General features: G+C 32.7%; 4 protein-coding genes across 5 annotated transcripts; 3 read left to right on the top strand and 1 right to left on the bottom strand.

Moving 5' to 3' along the window:
* Positions 1-898: 898 nt before the first annotated feature.
* On the bottom strand, positions 899-3,710 carry LOC100813130 (serine/threonine-protein kinase RIPK). Its single transcript, XM_003527711.5, has 5 exons — positions 2,848-3,710; positions 2,558-2,693; positions 2,102-2,238; positions 1,705-1,831; positions 899-1,564 (listed from the first exon to the last, which is right to left on the bottom strand). The coding sequence occupies exons 1-5, from the start codon at positions 3,223-3,225 to the stop codon at positions 1,218-1,220; spliced, it is 1,125 nt and encodes a 374-aa protein (XP_003527759.1). The 5' UTR covers positions 3,226-3,710; the 3' UTR covers positions 899-1,217.
* Positions 3,711-8,740: 5,030 nt separating this feature from the next.
* On the top strand, positions 8,741-10,526 carry LOC100802801 (dihydrolipoyllysine-residue acetyltransferase component of acetoin cleaving system). Its single transcript, XM_003526022.5, has 4 exons — positions 8,741-9,398; positions 9,654-9,749; positions 9,876-9,943; positions 10,241-10,526. The coding sequence occupies exons 1-4, from the start codon at positions 8,772-8,774 to the stop codon at positions 10,356-10,358; spliced, it is 909 nt and encodes a 302-aa protein (XP_003526070.1). The 5' UTR covers positions 8,741-8,771; the 3' UTR covers positions 10,359-10,526.
* A 142-nt stretch (positions 10,527-10,668) lies between these two features.
* On the top strand, positions 10,669-13,213 carry LOC100812592 (4,5:9,10-diseco-3-hydroxy-5,9,17-trioxoandrosta-1(10),2-diene-4-oate hydrolase). Of its 2 annotated transcripts, XM_003527710.5 has the most exons (4): positions 10,669-11,413; positions 11,984-12,079; positions 12,221-12,288; positions 12,796-13,213. In XM_003527710.5, exons 1-4 carry the CDS (start codon positions 10,778-10,780, stop codon positions 12,911-12,913), a joined length of 918 nt encoding a protein of 305 aa, XP_003527758.1. In that variant the 5' UTR covers positions 10,669-10,777; the 3' UTR covers positions 12,914-13,213. The 2 variants fall into 2 exon arrangements, with proteins under 2 accessions (XP_003527758.1, XP_040872215.1); XM_041016281.1 differs by lacking the exon at positions 12,796-13,213 and having other exon boundaries at positions 12,221-12,789.
* A 4,966-nt stretch (positions 13,214-18,179) lies between these two features.
* LOC100800120 (guanine nucleotide-binding protein alpha-1 subunit) lies at positions 18,180-24,248 on the top strand. The gene is made up of 14 exons (XM_003526019.5): positions 18,180-18,791; positions 20,136-20,203; positions 20,296-20,368; positions 20,583-20,620; positions 20,708-20,797; positions 20,961-21,038; positions 21,258-21,365; positions 21,475-21,576; positions 22,213-22,268; positions 22,530-22,664; positions 23,118-23,211; positions 23,373-23,432; positions 23,512-23,591; positions 23,778-24,248. The coding sequence occupies exons 1-14, from the start codon at positions 18,584-18,586 to the stop codon at positions 23,953-23,955; spliced, it is 1,368 nt and encodes a 455-aa protein (XP_003526067.1). The 5' UTR covers positions 18,180-18,583; the 3' UTR covers positions 23,956-24,248.
* The last annotated feature ends 30 nt before the right edge of the window (positions 24,249-24,278 follow it).

Raw genomic sequence — 24,278 nt, 5'->3', positions numbered from 1 at the left:
AAAATTGCAAAATCCATTACGTTTCGACATTAATAATTCGGAATAATTGTTGTTAGGTTCTGTTTTTCTGTTAGAAAAAGTATAAGCAATGTGCAGCAGGGTCAAAAAGGAATTCAAATATCGTGGATGCATTAAGCAAGTGTTCTCTCTATGCAAAAGATGCGTCGCATAAGTGGATATGTGGCTATTGCAGTAGCCTTAACTTTACGTGGCTATTTTTTTGGGGACCAGAGCTCATATACATGACAATATCAACATTAAATCACCTTGTCTAATATCTTCTGTCTGGTGGACCAAGAACTACTAATGATGTTTAATATCAACATTAAAGCACTAGTTTAAACCCTAACGACACCTTTGTTTTTATCTTCTTTTGTTCTATGTTCAGACTTGAGAAGGAGGCCCTTCTCAAACATCTTCCAGACACAATCTAGATGAGCTTCAGTTCAGTCCTTGCTAATTAAAAATTAAAAAAGACCATAAGGGGAAAAAGAGTAACGTGGAACTTCATAATTCAAACTAGAAAGTTTTCTTTAAAAAGTGCAATTAATGCATCTCTTTTTGTTTCAACAGATATGTAAGTATCAAGTAAGTATCAACTAATCTATTGTGTCAATGTGTCATCCATCTTTTATATGTAACAATATCTCTATGTGCTCGCATGTTTGCTCCATTTCATTGCATAATTTATAGAGGGAACTTTCTCCTTTTGTGACAAAAGTACATTATGATTTATGAATATGTTTGGAAAGCCACTCTAGTAGCTTATAAATTACTTTTTTGTCAAAAAAAAGCTTATAAATTACTTTAATTGGCTTATAAATTAATTTGACCTATGTGTGATTACATTTTGAAACTAGTAGTGATGGCTAAACAAATAAAACAATTACATAGACGCTCCAATAAATGCTTGTCCATTGTTGCATCCATTAATTCGAATTTGAGGATCACAGTCACCACTTCTGATAACTTGTGCAGTATAGTATACACATTTCTGACCAAAATCAGACGCTACAACTTAATTACTTACATTTAGCTTCTTCATTGAAGATCATCCCTTACAATCTAAAATGACAAACACACTATTTTCATTACCTTTTTTTTCATTTTGGTTTTGGCTATCTACTATATTTTATCTACGTTGCTAATGAGTTGGTGTCACCACAGGCAAAGGACTCCTTCATGCCCTTTGACAGTTTCTCAATGGTCACTTTCACTCACCCGGCCACATAAACAAATGGTCCTATGATCACATCATCAAAGTCCTGAAGTGATTCTAGTATTTTTACAACATCACTCATAGAAGGCCTTGGATTGGGGTGGCGGCTCAAGCATTTGTAAGTCAATGCAGCAACCTTCAAAGCTCCTTTCATAGGAAACTGCCCTTCCAATCTTGGGTCTATTATATGGTGCAGCTTTCTTTGATCCCTCAAAAGAGGCCTTGCCCATTCCACCAGGCTTTGTTCTCGATTCGACCCGCATTTATCCACTACCCTTCTTCCCGTAAGCAATTCCAACAAAACCACTCCATAGCTATACACATCACTCTTGGTGGAAAGGTGACCTGGGATCAGGCAATGAATTCATCAATGTGACTTGCCAGAAAAGAAACAAAATCGTTGAGTTCTGAAGATCTTTAAACCTCAGAAATGAATTAAGTAACAACAAGAAGCATAGTTAATGGCATCTTGATATTGTCTATACCTGACATGATGTACTCAGGAGCAGCATAGCCTCGGGTTCCCATTATGCATGTTGTTGTTACATGTGTGGCTTCCCCTTCAGGACCATCCTTTGCTAGCCCAAGGTCTGATAGTTTAGCTGTGTAATCCTGGATTTGGAAAGGCAAAATAAAGAATTTAATTGAAATACACTAATTAACTGGGTAAATGTTTTTTTATATTGTCTTTCAATCATGGATTATCACATAATTAAAAATTGTTGATTTTCGTAATAATTGCTTTAAAATCTTGTTTAAAATTATTTTTAATTGGTTGACACATGCACACAGTATATCAAAATTAAACTCTAGCATGAATAAAATAAATTATCATATATCGTAAACTTATTTTCTTTATTGCATATGGGAAGATGAGCATACCGAGTCTAGTAAGATATTTGAAGTTTTGAAATCTCTGTATATCACAGGTTTATCTGCTTCATGTAGGAAGGCGAGACCCTTGGCTGCACCCAATGCAATCTTCATCCTGGTTGACCATGGTAAGGCAGCAGAGTATCCTGCTTGTATTATAACAAAACTTAAGGCTTAATTTATACTTTATACTATTGGTAAGAATTTAATTTCCAAATATTTAGGTGATATATTCTTCTCAAAATATATCCTCGACTATCATGCGAATTCTCGTCAGAATCCATATAAAACAAGTAGAATTGAATTAATTAGATGTGCTTGGTAATAAAAGAACGGAATAACCTAATTATTCGATCATCGAGCTACCTAGAGGTTGAAGTTTGATTGAACTTTTCACTCCTTCCTTGATGGGGAAAAATAGAGAAAAAGCATAAAAAAAGAGTGGAATAAAGAAAAGCAACGTACTTCTGTGCAGTTGATTCTCCAAGCTGCCTCTTGCCATGTATTCATACACCAGAAGCCTGTGCTCATCCTCACAACAGTACCCTATTAACTTAACAAGATGTGGATGCCTCAGCTGTCCAAGAAATATAATCTCTGCCTATAAAAGAAAATATGTGCCAGGCAAACAAGTATCAGATATTCTTGAACCTTGTTTCATTAGCTGGATTTTATCCATAAGAGTAATACTTGTAAATTGATTTGTCACTAATACTAGAATGAAGTGAAACAAAAAAAAAAAAACACAAACTAACCAGCCACTCCCTGTGACCTTGCAAGCCATCCAAGTCCAGTTGTTTCACAGCCAGAGGCTGAGCCTTCAAACCAGGTCTAAGTTTATCATCAACAAAACCCTTGTACACGGGTCCGAACCCGCCTTCACCCAGAAAATTACTCCATGAGAAATTATGTGTTGCTTCCCTTAGCTCATCTAGTGTGAATGTGTGAAGTTTTGGGCCAACCAGGGAAATGGAAATGGAAAGATCTTCAATGGCCTGAGGGGAGCTGGGAATGCTTATATCCGAGAGGCATAACCTTTGGAAAGAACCTTGTTTCAAAACCTGTTTTTCTGAAGTCTTGTTACAACTTAAGATCAACACTATAGACTTCCATGTAATCTTTTTAGAACTCATCTAGAATCAGTATGTGTTTATGTATGTGAAATGTAATGCTTTGAATAAAACCCCTCCCTTAGCTTTTAAATCTAGGGAATTACAAAGACAACATATAAGTTGGTATAATTGATGATACTAAAAAAATAAATGAAGGGTGAGAAATTTATAGCACATTCATTCTCCCAAGTCCCAACTACCCTTAGAAAAAAACATTTGAGAGATTCCTTGACTTCTGGACCTCTTCTTGAACACGTATGCCACATTACTACTTGGCAAACTTATACTACATGCATGAATGATTTTTATTTTATATTTTGTCACACTATTTTTTATATCATAATTATAAATTGTTGTCGTATGTTCAATTAATTAGAGGTCAAGTAACTCGCCTACCTATTGACTTCATTGCTATCCTACCCTTCCCCAACCCCATACAAACATGCATGCATTTCCATTTTGTCTCTCTTGCCATCTAGTCATGCACTTATGTTTTGTTTAGCTGTTGATGAACATTCCATTGAAGGTCCAAGAATTTGACATAAATTTGCCAGGTGCAAAACCAACAATTCCATATTATCGAATCTTTTGATGCACATTGGACGGTTTTCTTTGTTTATTCAATTCATATTTTTCCCAGTTTTTGGTAGGTCACGCTTCTCTGTATTATTATTGTTATTGTTAAGATGTCAACCTCAAACATGGCAACCCGACAATCAGACTTTCCTTTGAAATTTTTAATGTGATAAACGTGGGTAGCTTCCAGAACTAGGATACTAAGCAATTTGTATTCATAGAATCCTAATAAGACCATCAAATATACATCTGCGCCTTGGTCTAGGCATGGGATTACAGAAATAGCAATCTATACAACTAAAAAAATCCAAAAGGGTTTAGATATTTTTAAATTATTGAAAGGGAGAAAAAATAGCAAAAGAAAAACAAAAGGATAGATAGCCTTCACAAAGGTCAACGAGAAAGGGTGAACCAATCAATCTAACCATCAACCACTTCCATCCCTTATGGAAAATATGCCAAAACTATACACCAATTAAGTTATTAGGCTAATTGCTGCATCATTTTTTGACAATTGAATTGCATTTTGCAAGTGTTTAAACTTTACAGACCATAAATATGACTAAAATAAGAAAGGTGGAAAAAGTTCTAAATATATAAATATATGTTATGTTGGACAAAACTAACTAAAAAATTAACCGGTAGCTTAAAGTTAGAATCCAATAGTTGAAATCTGAACAACTAACTTATTAAATTAAAAATATTTGATAAAATTAATTGTTGAAGTAACAAAAAAGTATGAAATAAAAAAAATAATACAATTATTTATTTAAAAAAGATATCAAGGAAATAAATAAGTATATTGGGAATAAAAGTGAAAAAATATAAAAAAGTAAAAGCTAGATGCTTGCATTTAAAAAAATCTTATTTTAAATAACGTTTAAAAAACGTTAGAAGTTACTAAAAAAATTTATTTATTAAATAACCAAATGATTTTTTCAACTAGTAAAAAAAAATTAAAAACTAACTAAAATATCTTTATCCAACACCAGATACTATAATAATGTAAACTTTTTAAAAGGAAAAAAAGATATATTAGCTTTAAATATACTCAAGTGGGCAACCAGAGTTCCGGTACATGTTGAACTTTGGAGATTGAAAAGGTGATCCCATTATAGTAATGACATATCGGAATGGTTTCACACAAAAAATATGAAGAGGGTGCGAATAATCAAAGTCCATTGAAATAAAAACAATTCAAGTAGGATGGATAATCGATAGTTGTTATTTGATGGCTTAAAGATTAAAAAAGTAAACACTATGAAAAATGTGGTTTTAAAGTAATATTTCTTACATAAATTTTAGAGTGTCACTATCGAATATGCTTTTTTTATTGCAAACCAAAAATACTTTAGTTTTCGTATAAAACAAAAATTACCTACTTCAGTTGCAACTTGCAAACACTAACGGAACCAGTAGAAAATTCTAAAAAGTGACCAAAATTGAACGCCTCCCCCTATAGAATTGAAAAAAACAGCCATAGAACAAATTTTCATTTGATCAATCAAAGGGATTATTGAATAGTCTCTATCCATAAGAATACTTAACGTGCTTCAGTCTATAGAGGTCGTTATCAACGTAGTGAGGTGTATTAAGGATTGTAGTAGGTGAAGTGAGAAAGTTGAAACCAACGTACATTGGCTCTCTCCATAGTCCTTACCCAACTTTCGCCATCGAAGTAAGCAAGGGCGTGCATGTTGTTAATGTTATGGTATGGCAAATTGGCAATGGAACTCCTAAGTAGTTGTTGGATGCATGCCATGTGTTTGTTTGATTCGGGAGTTTCATAATTTTCCCGCAACAAGTGCAATAAAACGAATGAAATTCAAGGATATTGGAACAGAAAATATGTGAGGACACTCTAAAATCAAAATTGGCTTCTGTCTCTCCACAAGAGCAATATGAAACTTGTAATATATGTTTCAAATGGAGGCGTATAAATTAAGGGATACAAAGTCTCAGATTCCACTTGAACCTTTCACATGATTTTAGTATTCTTCTTCCTTCGTGTAACCTCTAGGGGGAGGGGGTGTATTTTCTTTTCTTTTGATCTATTATGCACTAACAATAAGCATATATTTCTTAAATGACAGCCTTATAAGGGAACTTGTTATTTACTTATTTACACCCTCTCATGTTTCCTAAGTATACCCATCAATTCTCTTTATATTGTTTATGACCTATTATACACTTTTATATCTTAAAACATATTTATGAAAATTACTTTCTGGAACGACATATATCAATTCCGAAAAGTGAGTATCATAAATATGTCATTACAAAATAATATAACTAGGATGAAATACAATGAAAAACACTGAAACGTTGAAACATCAGGTGCACAGATCTTCCTCTTCCTCTAATATGTGTGGCTCCCTACTGTGTCTACATGTGAGAACCCTAATGTGTCCGGTGTGAAGATCCAAGCCCTCAATAACCATCCTTCTATCAAGCATGATCTGAGGTAGTTAAAAAATCTTACTAAATATACAGTTCAAAAGAATTTAACATATATAAGAAGATGTAAGATTGATTGAATAATAAAGTGTGAAAAAAAAAAGAATATAAGATTGTTCGAATGATAAAGTGTGAAAAAAGAAAAAAAAAAGGGATAAACCGTATATTTAAATGTTCTTCTGCTAATAAAAAATTAACAAGTAAAAATTTATCAATTTAAAGAAATACAATGAAAGTATAAATACACACATAAACATGAAAGTCGCTCCAATTTTTTTTTAGAAGAAAAGACACTCCTAGACTATGGTGAATCCATACTTAAATTGTAAATGAACCTCTCATTTTTTTTTTAAGTTACATACAAATATTTTGAATGCGCATATTTTATCATGTTATTTTTGCATATTTGAACTCTATATAGATCTATATCCCTAATTTTCCACTCCTTTTATGATAATATTATTAATTTTTATTTTTTAAAATAAATTATTCACCTTGACTCGAGTACTAGATCTACCAGACTATACTTGATTCATGGTTGTTTGTAAGGAGATGCACAGGAACTTTAACAGGATCTCTCGGGGGATATCCTTATCAAGTGGATATGTTGTATGGATGAAAAATACAGTGGAACCAACAAATGGTATTCATCCATGCGCTGTGTTGGATCAGCTCTGCACATGCTTCTCTAAGAATGTGATCGAGCTATTGGCTAATTGATGGAAGTTAATGGCCAGAAAGTGCTTAAAGATCTAAGCCTGTAAAAATTTTTTTTTTTTGAAAAATGTAAATTATATTAAACGCAAAATAATATAACAATAAATGGAGCATACGCCATCGTCAAAGAAATTAAAAAATCTCCATCTAAGAAAAACACACGCACCCCACAAACGCCAAAGAAAAAAATAAAAGCAAATTTGGTATTTGTACGAGAGTTATATCTGTAATTTATTCACTTGTTGATAATTTTAATAAATGTCTTCCAAATTATCCGGAAAAGCAGCATACCGTATTAATGAATTAAAAATTTAGGGGTTTGGTGAAGGTTTCCGTTGTGGCTCACCGTCGTGATACATCAGCGATGCCCTCCCCCAACTAAGTTTCGACACTCTTCCACAATGGAAATAAATTCTTAGTCAAATATTCGCGCCCACCAAACAATTCATCTCCCAACAAGTTATCAATTATGGCTTCGGCAAAACATTTTACTTTGTAGTTTTTTTTAGTTGAAAATCTCATATTTGATAAATAATTTTTTTAGTAATTTTTCAAGAATTTCTAATGACTTTTGAAATGTTAATTGAAAAATGTTAACTTCTAAATTTTTTTATCTTTAATATATCTATTAAATTTTCTGAATTTTTAAAAATAAATCATAATTTTATTATTTTCATTTATTTTAATAATTAATTTTACTGAATATTTATAATTTAATATAATTTTTCAATTTCCCGTTAATTTTTTTAGCTGATTTTATCAAATATTATAACATATAACTTTTACTTTTATGTCTTCACCGTTCCGTCACTTTTCATGTAAAGAAAAAAAAATGACACATATATCTGTCTTAATTTAGGCAAATTTGTAGCGTTGTATACCTTAATTAATATTTTAATACTTTAAATTTTTCACAATAAATTATAGACAAGAAAGAGATAAATTAAATAATTATCAAAATTTATTATTACTCATAAAATATAATTCCATATTGACTAGAATAGCAAAATGGATTAACCTGTCCTGTCCCACATTTCATATGAGTTAGGAGTGATGACCTGTGAAAAAAAATATTAAAAAATAATAGTAATACATACATTTTAATTAATTTTTATATTTTATAAATATTGAATAATAAATACTTAGTAAATAAGTGAATATATTATGTTAAAATTTGAACAACAATTTATTTAGACAAAAAAATTAATAAATACATGTATAAAATATCAAAATAAATATTAATTTATTTAGTAAAAAAATGGATTGGATGAGAAATTAAAAATTCCAACCCGACCCACCAAAAAGTGGATGCTAACCGTGAGTTGCGACTTTCAAATTTTCACGGATAAATATAACTATCCCAACGGCCAACAATATTCTTTTTAGTGCAAAAGGTTGGATTTTATTTCTTCCACTCATCATAAGCACTTTCAATCAGCCTCCGTCATATATTACATATAATGGAGCTTCTTTAGAATCAAGAAACAATTTCTCTTAGTCAAAGCCAGCCAGACCTACACGTAAAATTTCACTCTTTAGAGTCCATGAAAATAAATAAATCAAGGTGAAAGTTTTAAATTAAATTAAAATATAAAAATGTGAATTTTATATCATTTTATTATTTTTTTTCCTACAAACCAACGTATTCTTACACTAGTTTTTTGAAGCCAACAATCTTTACGACTTTCTCCTAATTAATATTAAAAAGCCATAAAGTCATTAACTTTTTGAATTTTCCTTTGACGTGACCCAATTGATAAGATAATAAATATAAATAACTTGTTATCTGCAAGAAGAAGGGACCAATCCAATTGAAGATGCTTCCCTCATTTCTAAGCCCGGTGTCCGTGTACAGCCTCTACCTCCGTCGCTGCTTCACGGGATCTGGGCTCTCATCGCAGACGCTGAGCGTGGACGACGAAACCACGCTCCACTTTTGGGCCCCGACAAACCCAACGGCCCAGAAGCCCTCCGTTGTTCTGATCCACGGGTTTGGGCCCGAGTCCATTTGGCAGTGGCGCAAACAGGTCCAGTTCTTAGCCCCTGACTTCAACGTGTACGTTCTGGACCTAATTTTCTTCGGAGGATCGAGCACCAAATCGAGCGAACGGAGCGAAACGTTTCAGGCAGCGTCGCTGGGGAAACTTTTGGATAAATTGGAGGTTGAGAAGTTTCACGTGGTGGGGACCAGTTATGGGGGCTTGGTGGCTTACAATTTGGCCAAGATGTTGGGGGAAGAGAGGGTGCAAAAAGTAGTTATTGCGAGCTCTGGTGTGAACATGATGAAGAGCAGCAACGTGGCGTTGGTGCAGAGGGCACAATTGGAAAAGATCGAGGATCTGATGTTGCCTCCTACGCCACAACATTTGCGAATATTGATGTCGCTGTCCATTCACAAGCCTCCCCAACTCTTGCCTGATTTTTTACTTCGGGACTTCTTGGATGTAAGTTCTCTCTTTCTTTAGAACCTTAATATGAATTTTAATATGCGCACTAGATATTTTAGGTTATTGAGGAAAAAGGGGAAAACATCCATTCTAGTTTTCTAGGAACTAGGAAGGAAAGACATCAAAAGAAAAACAAGAGGAAGAGAAAAAATTTGATAAGGGATGTGATGAGAAAGAAACAAACAAACAAACAAGAAGAAAAAAATAATATTTCTATATTTCTCCTTAATACATTATTTTTATGATTTGTAGAAATTATATGGAGAAAATAAGAAGGAAAAAATGGAGCTTCTGAAAGGGTTAACCATCGGAAGGGATGATACTTCAAGAATTTCACCTCTTCAACAAGTAAGCATAGTGTATATCTATGTGCATAAAGCTCATACTTATATACCTACCCCAATATATACATATTAGTAAATAAATAAAATTTGATATTCAATTGTTATTGTAATTTATATTATTCATACCCAGGAGGTTCTCATCGTCTGGGGAGAAGAAGACCGAATATTTCCGGTGAAGTTGGCCCACGAACTAAAAGAGTATGTTTCCAATTGTGCATGTCTTGTTTTTAAATTTCCTTAAAAAATGTGGTTTTTTCTTCTGTGTTCCAAATCCAAATGACTTCTATTGAATGCTTTTGTAATTTTTTAGTTTTCTTTTAATTTTATTCAACTGACATCTTCTATAATTGAATTAGCGATAGTAATTAGTAAATAAAAGAGTACAGTGTTAAAGAGTGAAAACTGTGGGGTATTAATTCTTTCTCTAAAGATAATTGTATAAAGCCATGATGATACACTAACAGGAATTGTTGGCTTCTATTTAAAATTTTGCAGGATAATCAGTAAAAAGGCAAGATTGGAATTGATAAAAGAGGCATCCCATGTGCCTCAAATGGAAAAGCCAGGAGAATTCAACAACATTCTCCTAAATTTCTTACAGGAGCATTCTTGAGTATTATATAAATTAGGGGCACAATTTGTCTACATGCGAACGAGAATGGCTACAACAAGCGAATACGAAAACCAAAATTCGCATGCTATTATTAGAGTGACTTCTAATTTTTTATATATTGCTATAATTATACTATTATTTTAAATTAAATTAAATTATACTTGCGAACCCTCAACAAGTTAACTAGTCCACATGCGTGCATATGAAATTGGAAGTTGATTATATACAATCATGAAACGTACACAACAAATTCTTTTAGTGGCAAAGGCTATGCGAAACAAACGCGGTTATCCATAAATAAGCCGAAACAAAAGGGATGCATAATGCATCATGCGATACTCCCTTCAACTAACATAAATTGTTGAAGACAAATTAATGTCTGATCCCCAACAAAGGAATCAAAACAATTCAATTCGAAGATGCCTTCGTCGTCATTTAGCTTCGTGTCGTTGTACAGCAAGTACATCCGACGATGTTTTACGAGCGCTGGGCTCTGGTCGCAGGCCCTGAGCGTGGACAAGGACGGCGAAACCACGATGCACTTTTGGGGCCCGAGAAAAGTCGAAGCGGCCCAGAAGCCCTCCCTGGTTCTGATCCACGGGTTTGGGCCCGCGGCCATGTGGCAATGGCGTCGCCAGGTGAAGTTCCTGGCCCCACACTTCAACCTATACGTCCCCGACCTCGTATTCTTCGGAGGGTCGCACACGAAGTCGGGGGAAAGAAGCGAAATGTTTCAGGCAGCGTCGGTGGGTAAACTTTTGGACAAATTGGAGGTAGAAAAGTTCCACGTGGTGGGGACCAGCTATGGGGGCATGGTGGCTTATAATTTGGCTAAGATGTTGGGCCAAGAGAGGGTGCAAAAAGTAGTTATTGCTAGCTCCGGTGTGAATATGACGATGAGTAGCAACACGGCGTTGGTGCAAAGTTCTGAAATGGAGAGCATCGATGACCTCATGTTGCCTACCAAGCCCCACCAATTGCGAAAATTGATGTCTCTTTCCATCTACAACCCTCCCCCGCTAGTGCCCGATTTTATGCTCAAAGCCTTCATAGACGTAACTTCTCTTTTTCTTCTTTCTCACTTAGTCACTTTATTTTAATTTCCAATCTAGTTATGAAAGAAGGAATTTGAAGACATGGATAGCATATTTAGAAACTCTTGAAAAAGAAAATCACCATTGGGATATAGAAATTACAACTATCAGTGGTGTCGGATCTAAGTGGTGAGACAAATTATTATTATTTTAGACTTGAATAAAATGGAAATGAAAAATAAAAGCTTGCCATTAAAAAACCAAAATTTGATCACAAAATGAGAAATTGAAAACGACCAGTTTAAATATACAAAATTAAGAAAGCAAAATGCAAAAACTCTAGATATATATATACTTACAATTTTCTCAAAGAGGGAGAGGTATATTTACACTTCCTTACTCTTAAGTCCAGCGCTGACTATTAGCACAAAAAATTTACAAGCGAGATGTAAAAAATTACACGCGAAAAAAAAATCTCCTGTACTTCGTTCCATGGGGTTAGCAAAACCGAAATTTGACTATTTTGAAAAGAAAATACTAAAAATTAAGAATTCTATATTTTCATTAATGCATAGTTTTTATTATTTGTAGGAATTATACGGAGAAAATAAGAAGGAAAAATTGGAGCTTCTAAAAGGGATAACCATCGGAAGGAATGATACTTCAAATGTTTCACCTCTTCAACAGGTAACCATAGTGCATGTGTATATCCACGTGCATAAAGCTCCATAAGCTCGTACTTACATACATACTTTCTTATATTCACATTTATAAATAAAACATGACATTCGATTGTTACCATGGCTGATTCATATTAATCATATTCAGGAGGTTCTCATAGTCTGGGGGGAACAAGACCAGATATTTCCCGTGCAATTGGCCCATGAACTGAAAGAGTATCTTTCTAACTTTGTGTGCCTTTGTTTTTCCTTGAAAAATGTAGTTTTTTCTTTGTTCCAAATCCAAATGATATCTTTCTTATCTCCAACTAAAAATAAAAATAAAAAATCCAAATGACATCTATTAAATGCTTCTATATTATTTTTTTTGTAATTTTTAATTTTCATTCAACCATTGACATTTCCATCTATAACTGAATTAACTAGTAAATAAAAGAGTGTACCTTGATAGAGGGTGAGAACCTGAGTGTGGAATTAGTATAGGAAAAATATAAACGTATGCTCCACTTTGGGTGGAAGGAGAGGAAGATAGGAAGAAAAAGAAAATGTATATAGAGATAATAAACGTATTTTAAGTGATGTGATGAAAAAGGAAAAGAAAGATATAAAATGAGCTGAAATGAAATGGAAAAGAAATTTTAAGTATGTATATAATTGTTCATTGGTATAAAGCCATGGTGGTGTGACTAACACGAATTATTGGTTCTAATTAACGTATTGCAGGGTAATAAGTAAGAATGCAAGATTGGAATTGATAAAGGAAACATCCCATGTGCCTCAAATGGAAAAGCCAGGAGAATTCAACAATATTATCCTAAATTTCTTACAAGGGAGTTCTTGATTATTTTTTATGAGCGTTATTGTTGTATATATTATGGGCATTTTTGTCTGCATAACTATTTTTGTGAGATATTATTCATTTTTCAATCCATGTACTAATAATTAAGCTTCATTAAAAATTAATATTGTTTATGTCATGTTTTGAATTTTCGACAAATGTTAATAACAATATGAATCAAACCAACTAGGTAGGAAAGGTGATTAGAATATGTGAACATGCTGATCAAAGCAGTGTAGTACATGTTTGTAAGAACACAAAATAAAGTTTAATTGTCATGAATTATGGCAATCAATAAAAAAATATCACCATATTACTTTTAGTATGTGTCTGTGATGAAAATCTCTTTCTTCTATGAATAAAAATTTTAGCATCTTAATTTCGAAGCTAGATTAGGAACACAAAAGGTCGAAGAAAAATTAAGTTAAAAAGACAAGAAATGGAATGTCACGTCACTCTATTGATAAGTTAAAGAGAGGATAAGTCAATGAGAAATTGCCGCAAATACTTTATTTATTTATAAGAATTTAGAGTTGCAGACAAGAGTTAAGAGAACACTCTTACTAGTAAAATATGTTTCTTTTTACAAGCATTATCAATAAATGTTATTTCATTTCAAATGAGTCAAAATTATTTGTACTATGGATTTAAAAACCATTTAATCTATTTATACTATGAATTTAAAAGCCACTGAGGCCAATTCCTAAAAGACCTACTAAAGGTCCAACTAAGGGACGATTTAATTGTCTGGAAGTGAAAAAATGAAAGAATTAAAAATAATATTTGAATTAAAGTAGAGAAACAATTATAGGACTCACCTAAATTTTTGAAAAAAATTCTCTACTCTCCTCCCCCTTTGAACACAACCAAACCATCCCTAAACAACACAAATATAAAAGCTTACATAAAAGACTAAATAAAAGCTCAATATTACAAAGATTAAAAAACACAAAAAAAAGCGCAACAAAGACCCAATAAAAAAAATTACACAATATTATTAATATAAAAAAAAAATTGAAGCTTCCTCCATAGACCTTTACCAGTTTAGTATTTAAGAACTTAAAATTTAAAATTGTAACTCAATTAAAGTTTTGTCGTTTTTAATTTTTTTAGATGAATTAATCAATTTTTCTCTCACTAAATTTTGTGTTAGAATGAGAAAAAGAGTAAAAGTGAAAGAATGTTGATTGTTTGGAAGAGTAAAGATGCAAAGAAATATTAAACGAAATGGAAATAATAATAATAATAATAATAATAATAATAAATATCCTTTCTTTCTTTTTAAACTAACTAGTCTAAAAAAGTTAATTGTTTTTGTCTTATTTCTCTCTTTTTCTTTTCTTTTATGATCTAAGTTCTTCCTCTCCTTCTTTATCAAACGGTACCTAAAATTTATTAAAGTAATATATATATATATATATATATGCAGACATTTTAATTATATACAAAGCGTCCAATGCATATTTTAATTTTAATAAAAAACGCCCAAAGTTTTATTAAAAGACAAGTTCAATTCCTTTATATATACCTAGATGATGTCATTTTAACACATTATATTATGAAGTAGACTATCTTAAAAACAACTAAGTTTTTAATCTTGTGTCTAATTATTCGAATATTTTTTGCATTTATTATAAAGTTATGCTTGTTTGTTTCATGTTTTTTTTTAACAGCAAACATATATTTCATTAATAAAGGATTGGGCATTGCCACACTAGGTGATGACTGCCACAATCCGAAAAGTTACTGAGATACTCTTATTACACAAATCCAACAAATACCTCCCCATAAAGATTCATTGCTTACCCTCTAACCCTTCGTTCAGAAACGATACAAAAATATCTAAACTCTATTAAAAAATTGAAAATAATAAAAATTAAGAGAATAAAATTAGTATCAATTTTTTTTCTTATCTTTTTTTAACTTTTTACATTCATCATTTAATAATTTTCTAATGGGAACAATATTTTTTTTTTATGGGGACAAAAAATATTTATTTAATATATGTAAGTAAAAAAAAATTACTTGGTGATGACAATTGTGCCATTACATTTTAATTACATAGATCCATCCCTGTGATTAATAGCTCCCCCAAATAAGGTCATAGCCCGGCACGTCATCCTTGTGATTCCTTTGCTGTCAACAAAGCAACTGCAGTAACAAAATGGATTATGTTCCCCTTCATGCACTCTTTAATTTCCATTCCCAATCATAAACACGCTACAGACTAGCCACAGTTTTGCAAGCAAGCTTGAATATCTATACGCCATGCATGTATAAAGAGAATAATCAAATCCAAGCCCAGAACTTAAGTTCATCCATGATAGCTTCAATATCACGGCCAATCCCTCTAAATTTTATTCCATTTCTATGCTTCCAAATTGACCATATAGTTGCAGCCCATTCTCCTTCGAGTCAGCCCTAGTGTTGTCAAAAGTGACGTTGGCAATCAGCCGGGGGAACCCGCAAATCCCCATACCATCAAATTAAAAACATGTATCAAATCAGCCTCTCGATTCAACTATACCTTATGAAGAAGGAATGAGAATAAACAAATAGCTCTTTATTAGGGTCAGTAAAACAATTACACCTTTTTTGTATTAATTGTCATTACACAGTTTGCTACATTTTTTCTCTCTCTTTCAAACAAGACAAGTAAAGCCTCTTCACGTGAAGAATGTGCTCATGCATTTAACGCACAATCAAATTAGGGAAAAAGTTATTCCTTAATGACTATAAAGAGAAGAATAAGAAGAGACAATGAGAACTTTTTTTTTTTTTGACGATTTCAGGCTCTGATCTCAATCACTTTGATTTTCTGGACACTACTTTAAGCTAAAACTTCCATGCACTTTATTGTTGCAAAGCTTTTCTACTTGTGCTTGATCGTGTATATTCTCTTTGTTGAGAGTTGCTACTCTTGTAAACATCTTAAACCTTTGTGGTTTGTGAAAGCCTGAAGAGGTTTAATGTTTAAAAAAATACTTGGATCTAGTGATTTTGGGATAAGACCAAATTGTTGCATTGTAAGGTCCAAAGAGGCTGATAAGAATATTTGGTTGTAACCATGGTTTGATTAGTGAAAAACCTTATAAAGAAAGGACTAAATGCAATCTCAGATTGGAGACAAACCAATATGAAATCGGAATGTTTCTTTCTTCTTTTTTTTTTTCCTTATGTCTATTAATTTGTTTTTGAATTTGTATATTTGCGAAAAAGTTTAAAGATAACAAACACTCGATTCAACTCCTATTTTTGTCTGTTAACTTATTTATTTCAAATATATCATATAAGCCATACAGATAAATTATAAGATTCCTTTCTTCTTGTTTAGAATATAATAAATTAATAAGACAATGTATAAGTGAGTGCCTTATTACGGACACATTATAGCATACATATCATGCATAAACAACTATAAATATGGCATACTCAACATCTTATTCTTCATACATAATCACGGATGATATTAAAACATAAACGCTATCATCATTCATAAAGCTTGGCATTTCATATGTATAGGCTTACGTACCTTTATCATATATTTCCATAAATCATTGCAACTTTAATTAGCATGTATTGCTATATCTTTTTTTTGTTATTTTTCTTTAGTCTTATTGACAAATTTGAACTCATAATCTCAATAGACGTCCCTTTTACTTTTGTCATACATTCTTCCTTTGGTGAATGAAAACAATTTTGTCTTTGTTTATAAATTTTTAGTTTAAGAAAAAGCAGCAGTTTTGTTAGTTTGATGTGTCTCACGGAGAAGCCTCGTACACAGCTCCAGCTCTATTTACCTTGTTACCCCATACTCCTTTTTGATTAATTATCCAAAGAAGCCTATGCAACGTCTCCATTTCCTGCCACTAATCGAGAAGTGAAAAGGGAAAAATGTTCAAGTTGTTTATGTTTTTGGATTTTTAAAATATTTCTTTTAGAAATAATTATCAAAACTTAATAAACTTTAGGTTATAAATTGATGGATAAGTAAGAAAAATGTTTTAAAAAATAGTTTTTTTTAAAGAAATCAAATAAGTTCTAAAAGACTAAACCTTTACTATTTATTAAAAAAATAGGAAAGAAAATGGAAAAGGGACAATGTCCCATTCATTTGCCTTTTTTAAGAAAATATTTTTATCATAAAAATAAAATATTTTAAATTTTAAAAATAGACTATTTTTTCGCTAAATTTGTTTTTTAAATTACTATAAAAATGATTTTATATTTATTTTACTCTCTATTATTTAAAATAAATGAAAATAATTTATCTAATTTTTTTGAGCTATTGGAATAATAATAAATTTTAGTGATGAAAGTAGTGTTATACAAATCAGTCGGTTTGATCAACCGGATCAGTCCAATCGGGATCAGGTGAATTAACGAGTTAATTTTGATATTAGACTGTTTATACATGTGACTCGAGATGATCCGATCAAACTCGATCAGTTTTAAGGGAATTTAATAAATAGACTTGTGTTATCAATTTTAATACTTTAATTATTATTTTAAATTTTTAAATATGAATGAATTTTTTTTAATCGAATAATATTAATTATATACTTATATAATATATATATATATATATATATTAAATTTTTTTAATATATACCAAATTAAATCAAATTAATTATTGATCTACCAATTCCAGCACCCACTCATCAATTGTTTTGACCCGATGATCAGACGAATTGCGATAACATTGGATGAAAGTGTAAGTTAGGACAAAGGATCAGGTTGAAGGAGTAGGGAGTGGCAACTGAACTTGCAAGTGTCAAGTGCCAAGTAGCAGCATAGCATCTCAATTCTCAACTAAACGCACGCAGATGCAGATACAGATGTGTCCTTTCCTGTCTCCTTTGACTGCCAACACTACACAGATAGAATGGAATCACAACACAATTCTCTCTCCTTTTCTTTTTCAACCACACTTGAAATCGTGCAGATTTTCATACTGCTGCCCTTCAGTCAAACTAGTCAGTCAGTCATGCAATTTCAGACTTGGAAGGAATCTAATGGCATCAGCGCAATGTATACCATGCTTGATTTCATATCTCAGATACTCTAATTTCTCACATTTTCAATTTAATTTTAAGAAATTAAAGTAACTGTTACAGTTTTTAAATCTTAAAAGTTTTTTTATTTTTATTTAATGAAAACAATAGTATAACTCTTAAAATTATTTTGGATAAGTTGTTTTATGTTTTTTTTTTTATCAAAATTTTAACTGACAAAAACAATATAGTGGTGCTTGGTCTGCGTTAAGATGTTGGAGTTGAAAGTGGCAGGCGGAGAGAGAAAGAGGGGTCAGTGAGTGTATTTTCCCAAGAAGACATAAAAAAAGTGCCATTGCTGTGCCTTTTGTTGCTGTTGCTGTTGCTGCTGCCTTCTTGTGTCCTTTCTAAACTCAACTTTGACCCGACCAAAGGGTGCAGGAACAACCAACCAAGAACCCTCCCTCACAGCTTTCGGCGCTCTTAATTCATTCATTAATTTCTTTCTCTATTTTAATTTTAATTAATTAATTTCATCATATATTCATTCGTTCATAATCATATATGTCTATGTTATATGTACACTTACGGCATTGGTCACACTCCTCTGATCTGAATCCCTTTATGTTATAACATTATTATTATTATTACCTTAAACTAAACAACAATTATTATTGTTATGTTACTGTACAAGTACTTGAGTACTACATTGTATAGAACTTGGAATACTATATACTACATCTTCCTCCATGGAGAAGAACACAAACTGAACTTGTTGCTTTCTAGTTTCGCTTCACACTTCACACTTAACGTATCCGCCAAATCTAGGGGCATATTCCATTCCACCACCATTTCTCTGCAAAAGAGACCCTTTTGCTTCTTTTCAGGTAACAACTCTTTCTTCTGTTGCATTCCCAATCTCTCTCTCTCCCTCCCTCAAGATCCTTCTCTTTTTTTTTTTTTTGTTGATTATTTACGGAGGGTGGATTTTGGCTTAGGAGATCTCTGAGTTTGGTGTTGCATATGTAGATCGAGATGCGAAGATATTCTCCTTTTTTTCTTCACTTTTTGTATAGTTTTTTAACAGTAGATTTTTTGGGTACCATTTTCGACTATATTTTCTTTCTGCTGTAAACTTTGATGATAAGGTGGTTGTACCCTGCATGCTCTTGCTTTTCATGGTACTTCAACTGCTAAGCTTTCATGCTTCGTGTAGAGAGAATCAGCATTCAAAGCATCAAATAATTACCCTCAAAAGTAAAATAGAAAAAAAAAGGACCATTCTTGCCCCTATAAATGAATTGATAACTTGATGATTCATTGATTCTGCTCCATGCCCGAAATTGTAATTCTTTTTTAACACTCATGGGCATCTTAATTATCCTTAACTTCACTCTTTGTATCTGATAATGGGGTTTATCCATTTGATAAAATTCAAGTAGTTGTAGGTATGTAACCAAAAAAATAAAATTAATAAATAAATCCAAGTTGTAGGTGATCATCACATCGTTTCCCATATGCAGGGAGTAGAATATTCCAATGTCTGTTAAATGTAGCATTTTGGTTGAATAACTTGCTCAGAATAATCATAAATTCAGATCTGAGGTGTGGGCCGGGAACTGTTCTGGCTAAAGGGTCAATTCATAGTTTGTTTCAAGATACTCTTGCTATCCAGCTGTGCCCTTGAGTCTTTTTATTTATTTATTTATTCAGATGTCTTATTCTGTGGATTGATAATCTATTATTTGCATATATTATTGCAAGTTGCATGAAGTATTAGCTTGTGGTTGACTTGAGATATTCCTTTGAGGTGGGAGAGCCTGCTTGTGTTTGTTTGCTCTGCTCATGTCTTCTTGTTAGGTGAACTCAAGTCCATAGAGGGTGTGTTTTTGAGTAAACACCTTAATTAAGCAATGGATTCAATAAGCTCTTGTCAAATGAGCATTTGTTTATAAGCTTGATTGTGAAGACTAGTATAATTAGTTAAAAAGAACTTATGTCGTTAATTAGTTAAAACTAATTTAAAAAGAACTTAATTTGTTAAGTTTTACCATGAAGTTTATTGAACTAATAAATAGAGTTTTTATAGAAAGGTCATAATAAGCTACTTCCACAAGTCTAAATAAGCTACAATAAATGCTGCATAATGCAAGTATGCAATAAAGGAGAGTATTGAAAATTGAAACACCGGTTTCTGGTGGAGCTTGATCAATGCATCTTCTTTGTAACAGATAACATGGGCTTAGTCTGCAGCAGAGGTCGTCGTTTTCGTGAAGCTGATGCTGAAGAAAATGCTCAGGTCTTTTGTCCTTTATAAATTTGGCACTTGTTAAATTAGAAATAATACTGTTAAATAAGCTTTAATTTGATGAATGTGGCGTGCATTTGCAGGATGCAGAAATTGAAAGAAGAATCAAGTTAGAAACAAAGGCTGAAAAGCATATTCAGAAACTTTTATTACTAGGTGTGTTTTACTAGGTGACTTTCCTTATTTTATATAGCAATCCGTAGAATTATTTGGAGTTTAGCAATTAGCATTAATACGTAATGTGGTTGTACTCCCCAGAGTTTGAAGGAATCATATGCGTGTGCCACAATCTCTTAATATACCGTGCAAATACTAGCTTTTGTTATTTCTTTTCTGAACTTATTTGTGTGTTAATATCTCTGTTGTTTAGGTGCTGGAGAGTCTGGGAAGTCTACAATCTTTAAGCAGGCAAGAAATTGCATCTTCTCAACTGCTTGTGAATTATGATAGTATATGATTGCTATTGTTATTTATTTATTTGTTTATAATATGCAGATAAAACTTTTGTTTCAAACTGGCTTTGACGAGGCTGAGCTAAAAAGCTACATACCAGTCATTCATGCTAATGTGTATCAGGCAATAAAAGTATGCAATACTTGAAAGGGTGTGTTGATTATTTTTCTCTTAAAAATACAGAGTTAAAGTGTCCGCTGTTCGTAGTTAGAAAAAATGTTTTAAGTGAGTTGAGTTCCATAGAGCTAGCTGAGAAAACTGTAATCCTTAGTTTGCACTTGATGTGTTAAAACAGGTACTGCATGATGGGTCAAAAGAGTTGGCGCAGAATGATGTTGATTCTTCAAAGTATGTAATATCTCATGAAAACCAGGTACTTCACTATTACCACCTCTTTTATTCCCCAATACGGCTGGTTAATAATAATTGAGTAGTTTATATGGTCTGGTATGTTGTTGCTAAGTTTTTCCAATAAAGATCTAGAGAATGATCAATTGTAAACAGGCTTCTTTCTTCTGGAAGAATCTGTTGCTCTGTCAAAATTATATGACAAAGGCTTCTTAATTCTAATAGAGCTTAATTTTTCTGGCAGAACATTGGTGAAAAGCTCTCAGAAATTGGAGCCAGGCTGGATTATCCTTGTTTTACCAAAGAGCTTGCACAGGAAATAGAGAGACTGTGGGAGGATGCTGCAATTCAGGTGGCCAGATTGCACCCTTTGATTGCTTTGCCTTAATCCATATGCCTAGTTATCTTTTTTTGTCATCAGTTACTTAGTATGTATGTCTCACACATTCTACTTGCTGTAGGAAACATGTGCCCGTGGTAATGAACTCCAAGTTCCAGATTGTGCCCATTATTTCATGGAAAATTTGGAGAGGCTGTCTGATGCAAACTATGTTCCAACAAAGGTGTTCAAATTCTACCATTATTTTGTTCTTTACAAAGATACAAAAGCCAACTCCAAATTCTTTCTTTTTGGAGGGTGTTGTATTTTGGATTTTCTAATTGATTCAATTATGAGGGTACAAACTATTTTCTACATGCATAGGTTACTACCTGAGGCATTTCTATTTAGTTACTAATCATCAAAATAAATTTTGACAAATTAAGTGCTATTTACTAAGGTTGTGATGGGGTGCCAACGTTGGGATGTCTCCCTCTTCTGCCTTTGGAGCAATGCACCTCCTTTTGTGTATTAAAAAAAAACTAAGGTTGTGCTGGTTTTATTTATTTGAAAATAAATAAATAAATCAAGTGATCATGTGTTATTTTTTTTTATCTCAAAAACAATAAGTGGTTTGTAATTCTGTCCTGGATAGCGCTGCTGTTCTTTACTTATATTTATCCATATATCAGCTTATTGTCTAGAATTGACAACCATTATGTTGTGAATCATATTATATGCTATAATTCAGCACACCAAATACAGCATATGTTGCAAGAAGTTCGCTGTGTTTTTGCTTTTGTTTTCATTTATGGACCCTCAAATTTGATGGTGAAGTTATGGATCTCTTAATATTTCTCACTCTATTTGACAACTACAGGAGGATGTTTTGTATGCAAGAGTTCGTACAACTGGTGTTGTTGAGATCCAGTTCAGGTGAACATGCTGAGCTAACAACTTTTGTACTCAAAATGATGCAGAGACATTCTATTACTTTCCCCAATTTGTTCTTTAGTTCCTGAGCTGTACAACAGATTTTGTTGTGGCAATTTGTAATACTCATTTGTTCTTATGACCTTGTCTTTCTGTTTTTTTTTTTTTTTTTGTGGGGTGGGGGGAGATCATGTATTTTTATATTCACGCTATGATATACAGAGTGGACCAACTTTGTTAGTAATGTTTTTGCTATTTTGACAGCCCTGTTGGAGAAAATAAGAGAAGTGGTGAAGTCTATAGACTCTTTGATGTTGGTGGTCAGAGAAATGAGAGGAGAAAATGGATCCATCTTTTTGAAGGAGTTACAGCTGTAATATTCTGTGCTGCAATTAGCGGGTATGGTCTGCCATTTGGTTGCATATCTTTATATAGTTTATAATGATAGTGATAAAGGCTCTTTGGACTAAAAAGTCAGCACAAACTATTAAAAATATATAAATCTCAAAAGTGCATCTCAATTTCCTGTCTGCATATCTGTTTGGACTGTGTTGCCCGCCAAATTAAAAGGTCACATTCCAGTTGCACATTCACAATTATAAACTTACAAGCAAACACTTTCTGTTTGATGTTTGGCCGTAAAACTTCAAAGTTCAAAATGCTTGATGATTAACAAAAGCATATTCTTCTTGAAAGAGAGAGGTAAGCTCGGTCTAGTCCTGTTACCGTGCATGTTTGATGTTAGTTACTAATGTTAAAAAAAAAGGTTGGTGTGCATATTATTGGTAATAAATGTTGTGTCAGGTTAGATTTGGAGTAGAAAAAGTAATTCACTTTACATTTACCTTCCAGGTATGATCAGACACTTTATGAGGATGAAAACAAGAACAGAATGATGGAGACTAAGGAACTTTTCGAGTGGGTCCTGAAGCAACCATGTTTTGAGGTTTCATTTTATTCTTTTTCTTTTTGAAATTGTAACCTCTACCTTTGCATAGGAAATTTTATATCAACAATTCTTTATCTCCGTGTCCTTTATTATATGACAATTAACATTTGTATCTATATCTCCCCGTGAATAATGACGGTCTTTTATTTTCTGGACAGAAAACATCCTTCATGTTATTTTTAAACAAGTTTGACATATTTGAAAAGAAGATCCTGAATGTAAGAACCATCCAGATGAGTACACTTTGTCATAGGTGGAGTCTATTATCATTTCAGTTTAATACCTTGCGTTGTGCAGGTTCCGCTCAATGTATGTGAGTGGTTCAAAGATTACCAGCCAGTTTCAACAGGGAAACAAGAGATCGAACATGCGTACGAGTAAGCAACTTCTTTATACCCTAGGGATATGGACTCAAGGGTGTTATTGCTGATAGCAAAGTAGTAGTGAAACCATTCCCAATTCAGCATTACATTTTGATAATATCTAAATATAGGTTTCAAAAGGGCTGGATGAAGTTTCTATAACCTAAACTATTGATTTACTTGGATAAACTATGTCTGCAGGTTTGTGAAGAAAAAGTTTGAGGAATTGTATTTCCAGAGCACTGCTCCTGACCGTGTAGATCGCGTGTTCAAGATCTATCGGACGACTGCCCTTGATCAGAAGCTTGTGAAGAAGACTTTCAAGCTTGTTGATGAGACTTTGAGACGGAGGAATCTCTTTGAAGCTGGCTTATTATGACCTTGCTTGCAACAGTATGTATGCTTAAGAGGGATGACATTTTTACATTGAGAAATTAAAAGGTCATCTGATTTTGTTGGGTATACTAGAGGTCAGGTATACAACAATATAAAATCGATTTGTTGATTTTATGCCAAGTAAATCCTGGGTGGATAGGGAAAGCCTTTCTGAATACTTGATCATCACATCCATCTTTAGAAGGAAAATTAGTTGCGCTCAAATTTTCAGAGATGACATTATGCTTTGTGATTATCTTTTTCATTGATTGAAAGTCACTAATGATATATTTCATATCCTTTATTTATGTCTATTAAATGTTGATG

Source organism: Glycine max, chromosome 6 (genome assembly GCF_000004515.6).
Source record: "Glycine max cultivar Williams 82 chromosome 6, Glycine_max_v4.0, whole genome shotgun sequence".
In the NCBI taxonomy this organism is placed as follows: domain Eukaryota; kingdom Viridiplantae; phylum Streptophyta; class Magnoliopsida; order Fabales; family Fabaceae; genus Glycine; species Glycine max.
Note: the sequence above shows the minus strand (reverse complement) of the source record. Positions and strands in the feature narration are given on the sequence as shown.

Bases quoted from the DNA above. Each gene is read 5' to 3' on its own strand.
- LOC100813130 (XM_003527711.5), bottom strand. From the start codon at position 3,225: ATGAGTTCTAAAAAGATTACATGGAAGTCTATAGTGTTGATCTTAAGT. The intron at 2,694-2,847 runs GTTAGTTTGTGT...TTTCTTTTATAG, and splicing joins AAGGTCACAGGGAGTGGCTG to GCAGAGATTATATTTCTTGG. The intron at 1,832-2,101 runs GTATGCTCATCT...TTCCAAATCCAG, and splicing joins CAAATATCTTACTAGACTCG to GATTACACAGCTAAACTATC.
- LOC100802801 (XM_003526022.5), top strand. From the start codon at position 8,772: ATGCTTCCCTCATTTCTAAGCCCGGTGTCCGTGTACAGCCTCTACCTC. The intron at 9,399-9,653 runs GTAAGTTCTCTC...TATGATTTGTAG, and splicing joins TACTTCGGGACTTCTTGGAT to AAATTATATGGAGAAAATAA. The intron at 9,944-10,240 runs GTATGTTTCCAA...AAAATTTTGCAG, and splicing joins TTGGCCCACGAACTAAAAGA to GATAATCAGTAAAAAGGCAA.
- LOC100812592 (XM_041016281.1), top strand. From the start codon at position 10,778: ATGCCTTCGTCGTCATTTAGCTTCGTGTCGTTGTACAGCAAGTACATC. The intron at 11,414-11,983 runs GTAACTTCTCTT...TATTATTTGTAG, and splicing joins TGCTCAAAGCCTTCATAGAC to GAATTATACGGAGAAAATAA. The intron at 12,080-12,220 runs GTAACCATAGTG...AATCATATTCAG, and splicing joins ATGTTTCACCTCTTCAACAG to GAGGTTCTCATAGTCTGGGG.
- LOC100800120 (XM_003526019.5), top strand. From the start codon at position 18,584: ATGTTACTGTACAAGTACTTGAGTACTACATTGTATAGAACTTGGAAT. The intron at 20,621-20,707 runs GCAAGAAATTGC...TATAATATGCAG, and splicing joins AGTCTACAATCTTTAAGCAG to ATAAAACTTTTGTTTCAAAC. The intron at 20,798-20,960 runs GTATGCAATACT...GTGTTAAAACAG, and splicing joins ATGTGTATCAGGCAATAAAA to GTACTGCATGATGGGTCAAA.